This window comes from Procambarus clarkii, chromosome 32 (genome assembly GCF_040958095.1).
Source record: "Procambarus clarkii isolate CNS0578487 chromosome 32, FALCON_Pclarkii_2.0, whole genome shotgun sequence".
In the NCBI taxonomy this organism is placed as follows: domain Eukaryota; kingdom Metazoa; phylum Arthropoda; class Malacostraca; order Decapoda; family Cambaridae; genus Procambarus; species Procambarus clarkii.
This window is the reverse complement of record NC_091181.1, coordinates 26,403,853-26,422,359: the sequence shown is the minus strand read 5'-3', so window position 1 is coordinate 26,422,359 and position 18,507 is coordinate 26,403,853. Positions and strand designations below refer to the sequence as shown.

Below are 18,507 nucleotides of genomic sequence, written 5' to 3'. Positions count from 1 at the left end.
CAGAATGTATATTATTATTTATTATACATACTTTGTATATTATATATACATAATATATGTATTATTATACATAATAAAAGTCCAGTACCCACATGCTTTCCGGACACCTCGGGACCAAGACTGAATGAATAACCTGTTTTCTCCGGATAAGTGGTTTGTAACCCTGAAAAGTTGGGGGGAAAAATTTGAAAATTTTATTGCAGAAATTCAACAGAATTTTATTTGTACTAGCCAATATAATTAGTTCTGATCCACTTCTTAACTTGAAGATTATAGTTGACGGAGCATTGTTATTTAGATTGAAAAGGTGGTGTGGATGATGATGATGATGATGATGATGATGGGTTGACTGCAGAAGAGATTAATGGTGATGAGGTATCCTCAGCAGACTGCCTTTCACCACATACCTAATGCCACGGCAAAGTTTAAAGCTTCTGAGCCATCCATCAGTGTATGAACACTGCTCACGTGGCACCCAATATGGTCACTGGGTGACCATACTAGGCCCATCTCCCACCCATGCAATCTCCAACAACCTTGGGCCTGGCTGGCGTTGGCCTCACGACTTTATAACACATTTTTATTTGAACCGCCTGCCTCACCAGTTATTCAGACAATCCCAAAATGGATAACAGGCATATCCGGATAAGTGGCATCCGGAAAGCATGCGGTTATATGTATACCAAAATAACAACCTGCCAAACAATTATGCCACACGATATTTGCTTTCATTTATCCAGAATTTCAGTTTAACCTAAACTATTGCACTGTTTTTTAATACTTTTGAATCTCTAGTAATGTAAAATATTCTAATTTCAGTAATTATTTACTATAAAAAATAACATTAAATAGACTGTTATTGTATGTTGTAGTTGTGTCCCTAACTACATTTATGTTCTGTAGCGTACCTTGCCGAACATTTACACCGCTTTATAGTTCATTGCGCATTCTCACACTTATTATCCTTTTAAAGTTATTATTGTATTTGTAGGTTCCTCCTCATTCTTTTCATTAAATAGCACCTTATCTGCTTCCTGTTTTAAAATAATGTTTTTTATTTTCTTTATGGCCATGGTCCCTTGGAAAGGCAAGTTGGTCACAATCAGGTCAAGGACTGAGGTATTTACAAGTAAATACAGCCATGGATCTGGAGTCACAATAACAAACCTGATTATACAAATACCAGTACAATACTCTAAAAAATAGCTTCAACCAAACATAAAACACTGCTTTTTCAGTGGGAATGTAACTCAAGGGGTCCCTTGATCTAGTACGAGTGCCACCTCTCCTCACCCATCATGAAACATCCATTTGCTTTACAGTGTAATTATTTTAATGCAAGTGCATAATGTCAGCATCAGCAGCACTCATGAGCTAGCAAAACCATCATCAAATATACATGTGCCACCTCCAATACCCCAAACTGTCAAAATGGTCGATGTCACCCCAAGCTGTGAAAATAGTTGATGTCACCCCAAGCTGTGAAAATAGTCGATGTCACCCCAAGCTGTGAAAATGGTTGATGTTAAATGTAGGGAACCCCACCCCCACCCCTTGACTACAGATAAGGGCGTACCAGTGACCAAGGTAGATAGATACACGGACAAACTTTTGGCATGAAGATCAAATGCTGGGAATTTACATTACTAAGCTTACCAATAAAAAAAATGATTAACAAAATACTCTTATTATTATTATTATTATTATTATTATTATTATTATTATTATATTATTTTCTTTATATTACTGGTGATTTTTATCTATACAGTACAGACTATTGAAGTAAATTGCTAAACTTTGTCTCTCTCATGTAGAGCTAAATACAAAAGTCAGTGCCACACACAAACCTTTATCAGTATGTAAGCAATGGGACAACAGTGATATTCCACACACTGAATTTCATCAAAACAATAATGTAACTTGCTGTTTAATTATATATATAAACTATACAGAGAAATTTTAAACAATTACATCTACTGCTAATTAATAATGATGCATTAAATGCAATGTCATATAAATCTATTTTCAATCACATATTATAAGATTGGAATTAATATTCAAGTAAATGCGCTCCTAGAAACAATTCTTTATTAGCCAAATTAGGAATTAAAACTTGTGTTTGAATCCTGGGCAGGGCAAGATGGTTGAGGATCATTTCTTTATTGCTCGTCCTGGTACACCCAGCAGTAATTGGGGGACTTTGATGTAAGAGTGGTTAGCAAATAGAGTTCTGAGGCAAGCCTTCAAATGAGCAGTGAAGGGGGAAAGCGCTTAGCCCATAAAGAAAACACTTCTATGCAGACATTGAGTCACCATAACATGACAGAAGACATGATGACTAAAGCACACACCAGAAGATGAGACAACGACGTTTCAGTCCGTCCATCCTTGACATGATAATGGTCCAGGACGGACTGAAACATCGTCTCCTCTTCATTTTCTAGTGTGTGGTTTGGTCATCAAAACACTTTGACTCCAGTACCACCCCTTAGATTTGAAAAAAAAATATTAATAGAACCAGCGTTGAATATAATGAAACGTCATTTTCTGGGTGGGACCTGGGGGCTCACTTGAGCTATCAGGCTAATGTAAAACATATTAGACCGGGGCATCAGTGTATGGCGTTCAGCCTACCAGGAACCACGAGCCAGAACCTGCCATGCTCAGAGAGGTTTCAGAGAGCAATGGCCCTGGAAACCACTGTGGTTGGGGTTTTCCTTATCTGTCATCGATCGGGGTTAGGCACCCAGAAAGGTAGACATAAAACCCCACATGGTACGAAAGCAGACGCCGAAAAGAGAAGCAGAACTCCCTCCAATCCCAAGGAAACAAGCATGTCACGCTCCACTGCCGCTCTGTTCGTCCACACAGCCCGGGGCTCCCCGCGCCCTCCCTCTCAGGGAAGGGGGAGCCCCGGGCCTCCCCCGCGCCAGCTACCTAGCACTCAAGTTCGGAAGCTAAGCATCAAATAACACAAAAAACTGCCGAGCCTGTGCCGGAGGAGAGCATGAAGCTCTCCAACCAGACTCCCAGAGACCAAACCCAACAGAAACAGAGCCTTGGAGGGGGAAGAGGGTTGCCAGGGAGCCTCTAGGGCTCACCCAGAAAATGGCATTTCATCACATTCAGTGCTAGTTTTCTGTGGGAAGCCCCTATGGCTCTTTGGAGCTAAATACCCAAAGATAAGGAAAAGAGGGACTTACCCCGGGAGGCAGCCACCACAGACTCCTCAACACTTCCGAACTTCCGTTATATGAAAGCGTTATATGACAAAGAGTGCTTGGAAGACGGGACACCACGAGCGTAGCTCTCATCCTGTAACTACACTTAGGTAATTACACAAAGTCGAGACAACTGGCTGCAATCTGCGACCCAAAGCAACACAGGAACACCCAGGAGCAGGAATATTAACCAAATAACTGGTAGCCAGGACCCTGTTCGACCTCCAAAATCCCCACGCCCAAATATCAGCCCAGGACATGTTGCCAAACACGGCAGCCAACGCAGCAAACTTCCTAATGTCATGGGCACGAGGATAGACTGCAGGCTAGCTAGACTTAACCCTGCGGATGATCTGGGAGGCCCGAGCCCTAGAACAGAGAACGAGGGAAACTGGATCAACTCAAGGAACATCCCCAGTCACTGAAGTTAAAGCGTGCAGATAATGATGAAGAGCCACAACCGGACAACACATGATGCATTCTCGGCCTGAGTAACCAAGCATCAATGACCCAAGGACCCATCCAGAAAGTAGCCGTCTTGTTCTTCACCAGAAAAGGAGAAGGCTGAAACCAAACAAACCGAGCACCCGGACTGAAGGAGCAGAATCCCCTGCGCCGGAGGAGAGCATGAAGCTCTCTGACCAGATTCCCAGAGGCCAAAGCCAACAGAAACAGAGCCTTGCAAAAACAATCTAGAACCAAAGGAGCCACCACAAACCGAGGAGAGGTAAGACAGGAGAGCACCCTGTCCAAGAACCAGGATGGCTTAGGCAGCGCATGAGCAGGCCAGAGGTGAAACAAAGCACGAGAAAGCTTACGGAACGGGGTAGAAATGAGATCCACCCCGAACGCAAGCTAGAGTAGCTCTGCCAGCGCCGCATGATACGAGGCGGCAATATTAGGCATCAAACGACAGTTCTGAAAAAAACAAGACAGAAAGGACAAGACAAACTGATCAGAAATAGAAGTAACCTATAAAAAGAGAGAAAATGACGTAAAGAATGCCAGGAAACGTCATACTGTCATCGTGCAACTGACACAAGGTCCCCGAAGTGCAAACCCAGTGATTGTGAGAGAGGCAGAGCCCCGAAGGAACCTGAACAGATGCCGAAGCCAAACCCGACGCAGTGGGTAAACTAGCACAACAAAGTTCAAACTCCTGCAAAACTGCTCGAGCAACTGCCAAGTGACCTGGAACACTCCCCCCCCCCAGAAACAGCCAAAGGCGGAACTTGAATTTGGAGGAAGAGACATGGAAGCGGTCCAAGAGCCCCACAAAAGACCCAGCCAAGTCCGAATCTGGGACAGAACCAAATGGAACTTCCTCCAGTTCACCAGGAACCAGAACCCGTCGAGCTGGGGAAGAATCACACCCCTGGCAAGCAGACAAGAGGACTGACTGGGAGCCCACACCTGCCGGTCGTTGAGGTAGGCCAGGACCTACCTAGCAGACGCAGACGGGTCACCACGACCTGTTTAAGACACGTGAATACACAAGGTGCCAGATTCAAGCCAAAATGAAGGCAACAAAAGCAGTAAGCCTGATGTCCCACCACAAAACCTAGCCGGTCCCTGAACCTCGGATGAATAGGAACATGCCAATATGCATCCTTGAGGTCCAGGAACACCATCCAGGCATCCAGCTCCAAAAGAAGCCGGATCTGAGAGAGAGTGGTCATCCGAAAAGAGGGCCAAGGAATCCACGGGACCAGACTGAAGACAGCTCGAGAAGGGAAAAGAAGTACAAGACCGAAGCCAAATGCCAACGAGCGCGCAAATCCTCAGCAATCAAGGATGCCGAAAGGGTAAGAACCTGCACAGGCAGGTGCACAAGGCCAACATCCTGAGAAAACACAGGGGCAAACAAGCAAGTACTAAGGTGCTCAAATTTGCCCCCCCCAGGTAAATCTGCAGAATGGTATAAGTTTCTCGCCACTCAAGCGTACGGGTCTGAAAGAACCCATGCCATGCCCCAGTGAAAAGAATGGGCAGTCTGTCAGCCAGGAAGACTCCGGAACCTCCAAACGCACCCAATATGGGGAAGAAGACCCAAACTCAAATAAGGACGGATCCATCATGGTGGCGGAATCTGGGCCTCGCAGCAGCAAAAACCCCTACGGAAATGGCGTCCCGAATGCGCCAGGGAAGGGAACCCTAATACGGAAGGACAGTACTCACAGGGCACCTAAGGAAGGATGCAAGCCTCGGTCCTGATGAGGACACCTGGCCACCACACACAACAACAATGCAGAGGACGCCACAGAGGCAAAACACCGCCTTAGGAAATCGAAGGCAGAGAAGACATCTGCCCCGGACCATATTAGCTAATGAACTGAAGTGCTAAATAGCCAGCACAGGGAGGGTAGGGCTGCACGGACGAGTGGCGCTGTATTGGAGTGTGACGTTTGCCCGTTTCCTTGGGATTGGAGGAAGTTCTGCCACTCTTTTCGGTTTTTATTGCATTTTTTTTTTACCATGTGGGCTTTGTTTTGTAATCCTACCTTTCTGGGTGCCTAACCCTGGTCGATGGCAGATAAGGAAAATCCCCAACCATAGGGGAGTTTTTCCAGGGCCATTGCTCCTGAAATCTCTCTAAGGGGGTCAGGTTCTGGCTCATGGTCCCCGGTAGGCTGAACTCCACATAGACTAATGCCCCAGACTAATATATCACACATTAGCCAGATAGCTCCAGAGAGCCATAGGGGGCTCCCCACAGAAAAGACATGCTCATTTCATATTGCAATATAACCTCGTGATCAGATATACCTGAATTGCAGATCTCAACTTGAAAAAAACTGAAACAAATATACCACTGATAAAGAATAGTTCTTAGTTTAAAAATATTGTACCAAGTTAACATTTACAGTGTATGTGTGAAATCAAATGTAACAAGTAGTTGACATTTGCTATGTAAGTAAGTACAAACCAATTTCTGTCAGACTCACCACAAAAGATAAGAATAATGAGCAAAACAGTCAGAATTACACACATTCCACCTTGATTTTAAAATGAGAAATTGCAAAACAAAGACACTCAAGATAAAGTCTTACAAAAGATCACAGAGGACATTGAAACAATGCTAATGAAAATAAATTTTGCATAATACTAGTGGAAACTAGGATGAGTGTGTGAATATAAACTCAATTACAAAATATACAAGTACCCTTGTATATGTGTACTTAGATGCAGGCAGAAGCAAGCCTTCAGGTGTCAATCAATCACATATTTTGTTGATCTACTCAACAAAAACACAAGAAATGCTGGCATGATGACGGCAACACTAGTAATAAGACTAGCAGTAATGCGTTGCTTTCATGCATGTGATAAAATACCAGTACCAAAATAAACAAAATTATTTTTTTTGACGACATTTGGAAAGCGCATGTAGTGAAAGTAATACAAGTACCAACACTGCATTCAAAACAGGAACTAAACCCAACAGCCTGCAGTGTTACCAGCATGCTACAGTGTATGTTGTTCCAATACGGTGGCCACAGTTGCCACACTTCCTTAGGACTGCTAAACACCCTTCTCTGACAGAATTCCTCCCCACACACACACACACAACAAAGGGAGACAGCACAGATACAGAGAAACCTTCTATTGTCTTTCCAAATTTACGAACATTACTCATTTCTCCCAGAATGCTGACATCATTACGTCAAGTAATGGATGAACAGAAAATGACAATAGTATGGGGGGGGTATCATCACATGTTGTAAGGCAGTGGGGTTGTCTTAACAAAACACAGTTACCAAGCAGTCAACTGACAGATCATTAGTTTTAACAACCGAGTCTATACCATGCTTTCTCACCTTTAGATGGCCTTTTAATAACATCTTACATCACATTATCAAATAATACCTGTGTTTCACATTTCTTTGTATCTAACAAAATTTGAATTTATGGAAATGAAAATCAGCCACAATAATATTACAGAACACTTAATACAAAGACAAATTTATTAATATTAGTCAAAGTATGATTCTTTTTGTAACTTTGAGATAAAAAGATAATGTCTCTCGTGAAAAAAAAGCTATAATTAATGAAATCAATTCAACAACTTACCATACACAGACACAGAAATTTAAGATTATATGCAGAACGTGAAACTCAAGTGTGAACAAGTCAGTTAATCATCTACCTCAATTTAAACATTTATATATATATATATATATATATATATATATATATATATATATATATATATATATATATACATATATATATATATATATATATATATATATATATATATATATATATATATATATATATATATATATATATATATATATATATATATATATATACATTTATATATGTAAAATCTTTTTTCTACTTAATTAAGTGCCTTACTCTTCACCTTCACTTGCTGGTGAGCCTTCATCACTCTCAGATATACTCGAAACATCATCATTTTCTGTTGAGATAGGAGCCTCAGGTACTTCTGGGATACCACTTGCCTTCAACTTTATCTTCAATTTTTTCAGGTGTTTCAGCAATATACCATACTGAAAACGACCTCGCCTCTCTCCAAAAGGATCCTGAAAATTAGTAGTGCTATGAGAACAAAACTGAAAAAATTCACAAAATATTAACAAAGCTATCTACAACTTAACATAAAACCCTTTATAAAAAACCCAGCGTTGAATGTAATGAAACACCATTTTCTGGATGAGCCCCGGAGGCTCCCCGGAGCTTACTGGGCTGATATGTATGTACAGGACATTAAACCGTGGCATCAGTCATTTGGAGTTTTGCCTACTGGGGACCACGAGCCAGAACCTGGGCCCCTCAGAAGCACGAAGAGCAATGGTCAATGGAAACCCCCATGTCTGCCATCAACCAGGGGTCTGGCACCCAGAATGGTAGGTGTAACAAAACAAACCCCACATGGTAAAAAAACAGCGTTGAATGTAATGAAACGTCATTTTCTGGGCGAGACCCTGGAGGCTTCTCGGAGCTATCCAGTCTGATGTGCATATCGTTAGACTTCGGCATTAGTCAGTGTGAATGGAGCTCTAGGTCTACCGGGGACCACGAGCCAGAACTTATCCCCCCCCCCCCCCGAGAGGCACAAGGAGCAATGGTCTATAGAAATGCACATGGGATTTGGAGCATTCTATGTCTACCATCGACTGGGCCAGGCACCCAGAAAGGTGGCGCTTTAAAACAAACCCCCCTATTCTGGTTAAAACTACAAAAATAGACTAACGATTGGACAGAACTCCTCAATTGAAAACGAGCAAACAAATATGACATCACACGTGCTGCGCCGCATGTCTGCACAGCTCCCTCTTCCCCGGGAGGGGGAAGGAGGAGCCCCAGACCCCCGTGCCAGTGATCCACCCTCCAGTTTGAGGCTGGATTTTAAAACTTGAGAAAAAAACGTCGACTGGAGGGAGGTTGTCGGGGAGCCTCTGGGTCTTACCCAGAAAATGGCGTTCATTACATTCAACGCTGGTTTTCTGGGGGGAACCCCTTAGGTTCCCCGGAGCTACTTCACTAAAGATGAACACTAGAGGGACTTACCCAGGAGGCAGTCAGTGCTCACACCTCAACTCGAAGTCGTGACTACAGGCTGCAACCGCCAACCCAAAGCAACACAGGCCTGACTAGGCCCAGGAACATTTATGAGGTAGTGTGCAGCCAGGATCCTCTTTGACCACCAAAGACCCCGTGCACAAATGTCTGCCAATGACATGTTTCCGGAGACGGCAGCAAGTGCAGCAAACTTATTAACGTCATGGGACTCCCTGAACACTCTAGGAACAGACAGGAGGAACAGACTCCCTGTACCTCTATCCCCCTCGCGGGGGATAGACAGCAGGCGGGCTAGACCGAACAACCCTGAGGACGAATTGAGAGACCCGAACCCGAGAAAAGGGAAGAAGGGAAACCTGATCAACCCAAAGCGCGCTCCCAGTCACAGAGGCCATGGCAAGCAAATAACGGAGGAGAGTTGCAACCGGACACACCACATGATGCATCCACGGCCTGTCCAACCAAGCAACAACAACCCAAGGACCCCCTCCGGAAAGCAGCAGTCTTATTCTTCATCGGAAAAGAAGGAGACGACTGCAAACGAACAAACCTATCACCCCGTCCAAAAGAGCATCCGGGGTGGTCCGGACTGTGGTGGGTATGTGGGCCTGCGGGCCGCTCCAAGCAACAGCCTAGTGGACCAAACTCTCACAAGAAAAGCCTGGCCTCGGGGTGGGCTTGGGGAGTAGAAGAACTCCCAGAACCCCATCAACCAGGTATTAGCATAAACCCCTGCGCCGGAGGAGAGCAAGAAGCTCCCCAACCTGACCCCCAGAAACCAATGCCAACAAGAAAAAGAGCCCTAGAAAAACAATCCTGAACTGAAGGGGCCACAACAAACCGAGGAGAAGACAGAAAAAAGAGCACTCTGTCCAAAGACCAGGACGGCTCAGGTGGCACATAAGCAGGCCGGAGGTGAAACAAAGCATGAGAAAGCTTATGGAACAGGGTGGAAGTAACATCCACCCCAAACGCAAGCTGAAGCGGCTCCGCCAGCGCTGCACGATATGAGGTGACAGTATTAGGCATCAAATGGTGGTCCTGAAAAAGCCAAGAAAGAAAGGACAAGACATCCCTATCTGAAACAGAGGACAACCTATGAAGAGAGAGAAAATGGCAGAAAGAGCGCCAGGAAACTTCATACTGTCACTGAGACAAAGTTCGCAGGTGGGACACCATCAATATCAATGATGCCACCCGATCACCATATAAATGGTGATAGACCCGCGTCAGAAACACCAGACGCGAAAAGAGGAAGAGAAGACCGAACCAGCCAGGTACTTGACTGCGGCCGATCTGCTGAAAAAGTCGGAGCCGCGGAAAACATCGCAGGTTCAGATACCGAGCAAGCACCTGAAACCAAGGCTGGGCCGGTCACCAAGGAGCCAACAGGACTAGTCTCCCCTGTTAAGTCTCCAACCAAGCCAGGACTCGAAGTAACAGCTGGACTGGGGAATAGAGGTACGGCTAACCCTACCTTGACCAGTCCTGCTAAAGGCGTCCACTGCGACGGCCTCGCAGTTGGGGAAGGGCACCACATAGACAGGAAGATGCCAGGACCACACCGATGCAGAGAGATCCACATCCGGGATGACTGCCGAATTCCTTGTCCGAAACTCGGGAAGGAATCACACCTCGATGAGCTCCGCGATGCAATTCCAGCAGAGCCAACTGAAGAAGTCGGGGTCAACCGTCCATTCTGTGTTAAGGGGAATGAAATGAGACAGGCCGTCCGCAAGATCATTGGACACCCCCTGGACTTGAACCAAACCCTGAGAATCCAGCAGACGTGACGCTCGAAGAAACCAGCCCTAAAGAGCCAAGGACTGAAGAGTTCCCGCACGGTTCAGGTACTGAACCACCGGGAAACAGTCCGAATGGAGTCGGATCGTAGAACCCTGAGAATGTAGAACCCAATCACCCAGAAGCACCCGCCAAACAGCCACAAACTCCCGCACCGTGCTGTGAGCCCAACAAAAGGATGGAGCCCACCACACCTGGCCGGCTTGGTGAGCACTGGTCACAAAGCCCCAGCCGAGAGACAAGGCATTCGTGAACACATCAAATGGGTAGGCGCCATGGCACTGAACCCCAAAAAACCCGAAGAGGAAGCCGGCGACACAGCAACCGATGCAAAGCCCCCCGGAGGCTGAACCTAACGATTGTGAAAGCAGCAGAAGGTTTTCTGGTTCCCCGAAGGAACCAGAAAAGCCGTCGAAGCCAAATCTGACCCGGCGGGTAAACCAGCACAACAAACTGTATTAGCCTGTACCATGCGAGTGTGTGGTTTAGTCAACATTTTTCAGCCATGTTATTGTGACTCATCACCACTATGAAGTTCAGACTCCCGCACAGCTGCTCGAGTAACCTCCGAGTGACCCGCATGCTCTCCCAAAACAGGCTAAGGTGAGACTACAATCGCAGCAACGACGCCGGAAGGAGAGACAAGAAAGTGGTCCGAGAGTCCCACACAAGATCCAGCCAAGTCTGAACCCGGGACGAAATCAGATGGGACTTCCTCTGGTTCACCAGGAACCTGAACCCGGCGAGTTAGGAAATAACTACACCACCGGTGAGCAGACACAAGCTGGCTGGTAGCCCACACCAGCCAGTTGTCAAGGTAAGCCAGAACCTAAACACCTAACAGACGCAAATGGGTCACCGTGACCCGGGTGAGATGCATGAATACACGAGGTGCCAGATTCAGGCCAAATGGAAGGCAGCGAAAGCAGCTCCACCATAAAACCTAACCAGTCCCTGAATCCCGGACGAATCAGGACATGCCAATATGCATTCCAGACGTCCAGACACCATCCAAGCACCTGGCTCCAAAAGTAGCCAGATCTGGGACAGAGTTGTCATCCGAAAAGAGGGGCAAAAATCCAGTGGTTCAGACAGGACATGTTCAGAATGAATCCGCAGTCTCGTTTCGGGGCTGGAAACAACAGAAACCCACCTGAGGGATGCGGTCCTTTTGACCACACCCAAGCGCACCCACTCTGAGATGAACCGATGGAACGCAGGGGAAGAGGCCTGCCTCGCCAGCCCTGAACCCTCCTCCTCCCCCCCCCCCCCTGGAAGGAGGAGGAGCCACCCAACACCACCAGAGACTGGAAGAGACAACCCAAAATGTCCATGAATTATGGGACCAGGTGTCCCATGCCTGGGGGATGTATATGTGTATCGGAGTGCTAAACATGTCCTCATACTGCTTTTTTAGGATTTCACTAATTTCTTCGTCATCCTCAGTGTATGAACCTTCACTAATACAAATAGGTCCAATACTGGCAGTGGTTTTCACTTTTGATTTTGCATATGTAAAGAAATATTTGGGTTTTTCTTTATTTCTTGAATTGCTTTCTGTTCTAGTTGCCTTTCTTCAGTCTGATAGGAATGCTTCAGTCTCTTCGATTTCTTCAATCTCCCTGTTTAAATTATTTCTTCTTAGTATGGAGAGTTGTGTCTGCTTAAGTCAAAACAACTCCCTGAACAATTCAAAACAACGATTGAAACTTTCAAAACTATCTCGAACTCATTTTCTGGGAAAGCCCCCGCAATACCTCCCCTGATACTACCAAACCACGGAAAAGAAAAACAGGGACTTACCTGAGGAGGAGAAGAAATGGCAAGTACTTAAACAAAGGAGACAGCTGGGAAACATGGCCCAAACAGGGACCAGACACAAAAACAACATGGAGCCAGTACGACAGAGGACTAGAATGTCAAGATATAAAAGCACTACATACAGATAACTAGAAAGTGAACCAAAGAGCCCCATTTCAATCCCTATAGATACTGGTAAGTAATTATTACAAACTTTTTACACATGTACGTATCAAAATACTTACATCCATTGTCTGTCCATCTCTGTGTTTATTCTTCTCACAGATTTCAACATAATGGTCAAAATACTCCATAAATGATGCCTGCATGACCTTGAGGAGGTCAGGTGGGGCAGTGGTAATGCCTTCGAGCTGCTGTATGACGGCAACCCTGATGGTCTCATGCATGATGATGGAGTTATAACGTTCACTGTCTCCAATGTTATGTTCCTGGAGAAGAAACCTACATTTATTATTGTCACCGAGGCAACAGATATCTCACGAACAATGTTTTACAGCATCACTTATTTGCTGACAAATGGGGAAATACAGAACTTCTGGGCTGTCCCCAGTAAACTGGGCTTGGATACCATACTGACACATACAATGCTATCCGGCCTCTGAACTTGTGCAGGCTCACTCAACACCAGGACCATAATCTGGTGACCTGGGGATCAGAGATTAACTTCATACACACTAAGAAAAATGTACACAAATGAGGTAAAACATCACATACTGTATTGATTAACGAAAGAAAAAACTAGCGTTGAATGTAATGAAATGCCATTTTCTGGGTGAGACCCGGAGGCTCTCCGGAGCTATCCAGGCTGATATGCTAATGTTAGACTTTGGCATCAGTCATGTGTATGGAGTTCTGTGGGCCTACCGGAGACAACGAGCCAGAACCTGGCCCGACCTCAGAAGAAGCACGAGGAGCAATGGCCTATAGAAACCCCCCTGTGTGGTTGGAAGCATTCAATGTCTGCCATCGACTGAGTCAGGCACCCAGAAAGGTAAGCGTCCCAAAACAAACCTCTAATCTGGTGAAAATTGTGACAAAAAGCCGAACAAGTGTACAGAACTCCCCAAGCAGAAACGGGCAAACGAGTATGACGTATTGCCCCCGCACCGGCAATCCACCTCTCAGTTATCAGGCTGGACATCAAAACACATGAAAAACCGGGGAGATGGAGGGTTGCCGGGGAGCCTCTGGGTCTCGCCCAGAAAATGGCCTTTCATTACATTCAACGCTGGGTTTCTGGGGGGGGAGCCCCCTTTGGCTTCCCGGAGCTACCTACCCAAAGACGAAAAAAAGAGGGACCCAACCCGGGAGGCGAAAGATGCACACCCCCCCAACGCGAATCGGAGACAAAAACTGCAACTGCCAACCCAAGGCCACACAGGCCCGACAAGGCCCCTGGAACATCAACAAAGGAACGCAAAGCCAACCAATGAACGAGATGAGCACGGGGACAGACAGCAGGCTGGCAGGACCAAACCACCCCACGAACGACCCAAGAGAACCACACCCTGGAACAGGGAAGAGGGGAACTCGGAACAACCCAAAGCGTGACCCCAGTCACGGCAGCCGTAGCACGCCAAGCACGGCGCAGTACCGCAACTGAAAAAACACATGATGCACCCCCGGCCAGACCAACCAAGCATCAAACAACCCAAGGACCCCTCCTGAAAGCGGCCGTGCCAGTCTTCGCCAGAAAAGAAGGAGACGGCCGCAAGCGAACAAACCTATCAGGAGAACCAAAAGCGCCGATACCTAGGCGCCGAAGGAGGGCATGAAGCACTCCAACCCGACCCCCAGAAGCCAATGCCAACAAGAAAAGAGCCTTGGAAAACAATCAAGAACCGAGGGGGCCACAACAAACCGACGAGAAGAGAAAAGAGCACCCAATCCAAGAACCAGGATGGCTCAAGGGGTGCAAGAGCAGGCCGGAGGTGAATCACGCCAGAGACAGCTCGCAAATTGGTGCCGAGGCAACTTCCAAAACCAAAGCAACCCGAAGCGGCTCCGTCAGCGCCGCATGAGACAAGGCGACAGTACAGTATGTGGCAAAATGGCGGCCCTAAACCTCCACAAGAGAAGGACCAGACCACGCCAAGAAAACATAGCAAACCGACAAAGGGACAGAAAGAAAAAGGAAGGACTGCCAAAGAAAATCCCACACCGCCGATAAGATGAAGCACGCAGGTGGGACACCATCAACGAAGCCACCTGACCACCAACAGATACTTGAGGCAGAACCGAACCAGTGCCGCCATGGACCGATCAAGCATAGGAAGAGGTGGAGCCGCGGGAAAACCTCGGGTGCGACCACCAAGCAAGCAGAGTCGGAACCCAAACTGGCAAAGAATGAGAAGTAACGTCTGCCATACAGAAAACTTCCCAATGCTAGCGAGCTCGCCAGGGGATCGGAGACACTGTGGTTCCGATGCGAGACTCGTGAGAAATGACACCACGAGATCCGGAAAATGCCAACTGGCAGGGTAAGCCAGGAAACCAGGATCCCAAATCTGGCAAGCCGGGAAAGAAGGCACGAACGTGTCACGACACAACGTAGACGAGAGGATTCCGGGAGCACCGCCAGAGGAAGGCCAGAACTGCACCTGCAGGAGAAGAGTAGGGTAGAGGCAAATAAGGCACCCCACACCCATATGCAGGGAAAACTCAGCGTCCTCCCCATAGCGGCAATCCAGAACACCCCCAGCATCTACAGGGCATGGATTGGAGAGACGAAGCACCTGAGAGAAAAAGGACGCAGAACACCAGCACTTGTGTACACCGTCCATAACAAAAACTCCCACGGCACATGCGCAGGATGCATAAGGCCCGAACCGCACAACCCAGCCCAGCGGGGAGGGCACCAACAAGGAGTATTGCAAAAATATTAGCAGTGCCTGGACAGAGCACAGAAAGAAGATATAATGACAAAAGAATCAGACAGTATCGAAAACCAAGAAGAAGACCGGAAGAGGACCAAAGAGTCTAAAAAGGACTGGAGGAAAGCCTCACAGGAAGACAACAGACATTCCAAGAATCGAAGACCTCCTGAACCCCCGGGATCTCACAGAAGCAAACAAAATCACAAAGGCTCATAAAGGCACAGTCGCACCCGAGACCAAAAGTCATGCAGAACCCCAATAATAGGGGAACATGACCCCTGACATGACGGAGAAGTCCTGTCCCAGAGAAAAGGGGGGAGAACCAGAGAAAAGTACTAACCGATATAACGGAACCAAACGGAACCGAAGGGACAAGGATCCAAACCCGGGGAGGGGCCGACGCCCAACAACTCGTACGCATAGGGGGGAAGGAAAAAAAACAGCGTTGAATGTAATGAAATGCCATTTTCTGGGTGAGCCCCGGAGGCTCCCTGGAGCTTATCGGGCTAATGTATGTTATATTAGACCGGGATATTAGCTATGGAGTTCAGACCTACCAGGGACCATCGCCAGAACCTGGCCCCTTCAGAGAGGTTTCAGGGAGCAATGGCCCTGGAAAACCCCCTTGTGGTTAGGGGTTTTTCCTTATCTACCATCGGCCAGGGTTAGGCACCCAGAAAGGTAGGCATAACAAAATGAACCCTACATGGTAAGAAACTAAAACCAAAAATGAACATAGAGGTAGAAACTCCATACAACCCCAAGGAAACAATTAAACATCACACTTTACTGCTGCGCCAATTGTCTGTGCAGCCCTCCCTGCCCTGAGAGGGGGAGGGGGGGCCCTGGACCTCACCGTGCCAGCTGCCTAGCACCAGTTTGGAAGCTAAGCTTCAACCAACGTGAAAAAAATGCTGACCGGTGGGAGGTAGGGTTGCCAGGCACCCTCTGGGCTCACCCAGAAAATGGCGTTTCATTACATTCAACGCTGGTTTTCTGTGGGGAGCCCCTACGGCTCCCTGGAGCTTCATACCCAAAGAGAAGGAAAAGAAAGGACTGTCCTGGGAGGCGGCCGCTACAAACTCTGCAACGCGAAGTTGAGACAACAGGCAGCAACCTGCAACCCAAAGCAACACAAGAACACACAGGAGCAGACACTCACAAATGAACGGGCGGCCAGGAACCTGTGCGACCTCCAAATCCACACGCCTGAATTGAGCTCAAGACGTCACCAAACACGGCAGCGAAAGCTGCAAACGTCAGAATGGCACGGGCGCAAGGATAAACCGCAGGCTGGTAGACTAAAGAAAACTGCAAACGACCTGGGAGACCCGAGCCCTGAAACAGAGAATGAGGAGATCCGGATCAACCCAAAGTGCATCCCCAGCCACGGCACGCAAGTAACGGCGAAGAGCCGCAACCAGACAACACATGTCGCACCCCTGGCCAAACCAACTAAGCATCAATAACCAAGGACCCCTCCGGAAAGCAGCCGTCTCGACCATCACCAGAAGGACAGAGCAAGGCTGCAAGCGTACAAACTTACCACCAGTACAAAAAGAGCAGAAACCTCTGCGCCGGAGGAGAGCCGGAAGCTCCCCGACCCACAGAGGTCAATGCCAACAAAGTATGGCCCTTGAAAAACAATCTTGAACTGAAGGCGCTACCACAAACTGAGGAGACGAAGGATAAAAGGGCACCCTGATCAAGGACCAGGACGGCTCAGGCGGTGCATGAGCAGGCCGGAGGTGAAACAACACGAGAAGCGTACGGAACGGGGCGGATGTGACGTCCACCCCGAATGTAACCCGGAGCGGCTCCCCCAGCACCGCACAATACGAGACGACAGTAAGAAGCATCAATTAACAGTCCTGAAAAAACCAAGGAAGGAGAAGACAACCTGATGCGTAAGAGAAGACAACCTACGAAGAGCAAGAAAATGGCGAATAGAAATGCCAGGAACGTCATACTGTCGCCAAGACGAAGCTTGCAGGTGGGACACCATCAACTAAGCCACCTGATCACCATAGAAATGGTGATACACCCGCGTCAGCAGAGCAGACGCGAAGAGCCGAGGAGAAGGCCGAACCAATCTGACCTGCCGAAAGAGGCGAAGTTGCGGGAAACGCCCCGGGGTTCGAACACCTATCAAGCAGCATCTGAAAAAAAAGCTGGGCTGGCCACCAAGGGACCACGAGAACTACTCTCCTTGGGAAGGACTCCAACCGAGCCAGAACCCGAAGCAACAGCTGGACCGGGAGAAGAGGAACAGGTAACTCCACCTCGACCAGTTTTGCCGAAGGCATCCACCGTGAACGCCTTGCAGGCGGGTAAGGGCGCCACATAGAATGGGAGACGCCGAGACCACGCCAACACAAAGATGTCCATGTCCAGGAGTCCGTACGTCTGGCAGAGCCAACGAAACGAGTTGGCAACGACCGGCCAAACTGTGAACAGAGGAATGAACCGAGACAGGCTGTCCGTCAGGACGTAGGACACCCCCGGACATGAAATGCACAGCTAGCCAAACCCCGAGGATCCAGCAGACGAGCCACTCGAAGGGACCAATCCCAAAGGTCAAGGACCTAAGAGAATTCCCATGGTTCCGGCAATGAACCACCAAAAAACAGTTCGAATGGAGCCGGATGGGAGAGCCCCGAGTGACCCTAACCCTCCGAAGCGCAAACCAGACAGCCACAAATTCCCGAATCGTGCTGTGAGCCCGACAGACGGACGGACCCCACCATCCCCCGCTGACCTGGTGAGCACTGGCCACAAAGCCCCAGCCAAGAGATGACCCCTCCGTGAACACATCAAGCGAAGGCTCAGGGAGGCACCAAGGCACTAAACCCTGATAACCCCAATGAGGAAGCCAGTGACGCAGCACCAACACAAGATCCCCGGAGGATGAACCCAACGATTGTGAGAGGCGGAAGGGGAGTCTCTGAAGGAACTGAACAAATGCCGAAGCCAAACCCAATCCATCGGGCAGACCAGCATGGCAAAGTTCAAACTCCCGCACAACCGCTCGAGCAACCGCCAAATGACCAAGGATCCCCCCCTCATAAACAGCCGAGGGCGGGACCACAGCCGCAGCAATGCTTTTGGAGGGAAAGACAAAGAGGTGGTCCAAGAGTCCTAAACAAGACCCAGCCAGGTCCGAACCCGGGACGGAACCAGATGGAGTGGCCTCCAGATCACCAGGAATTCGAACCCGGCAATCTGGAAAGAACCACACT

The 18,507-nt window shown here is 47.9% G+C and overlaps 1 protein-coding gene across 3 annotated transcripts in view; it reads right to left on the bottom strand.

The window, feature by feature from the left end:
* The window catches only part of LOC123759306 (ubiquitin-conjugating enzyme E2 Z), a 70,955-nt gene that overhangs the window by 32,428 nt on the left and 20,020 nt on the right, over positions 1 to 18,507 (bottom strand). For all 3 annotated transcript variants that reach the window (XR_006773023.2, XM_045744188.2, XM_045744190.2), the window contains exons 5-6: positions 12,617 to 12,820; positions 7,588 to 7,768 (exon numbers count right to left, since the gene is read on the bottom strand). Coding sequence is in view for 2 of the 3 variants with exons in the window: in XM_045744188.2 (XP_045600144.1) it covers positions 7,588 to 7,768; positions 12,617 to 12,820 (385 nt within the window). In the remaining variant the exon portion in view is untranslated. The remainder of the gene's footprint in view (positions 1 to 7,587; positions 7,769 to 12,616; positions 12,821 to 18,507) is intronic.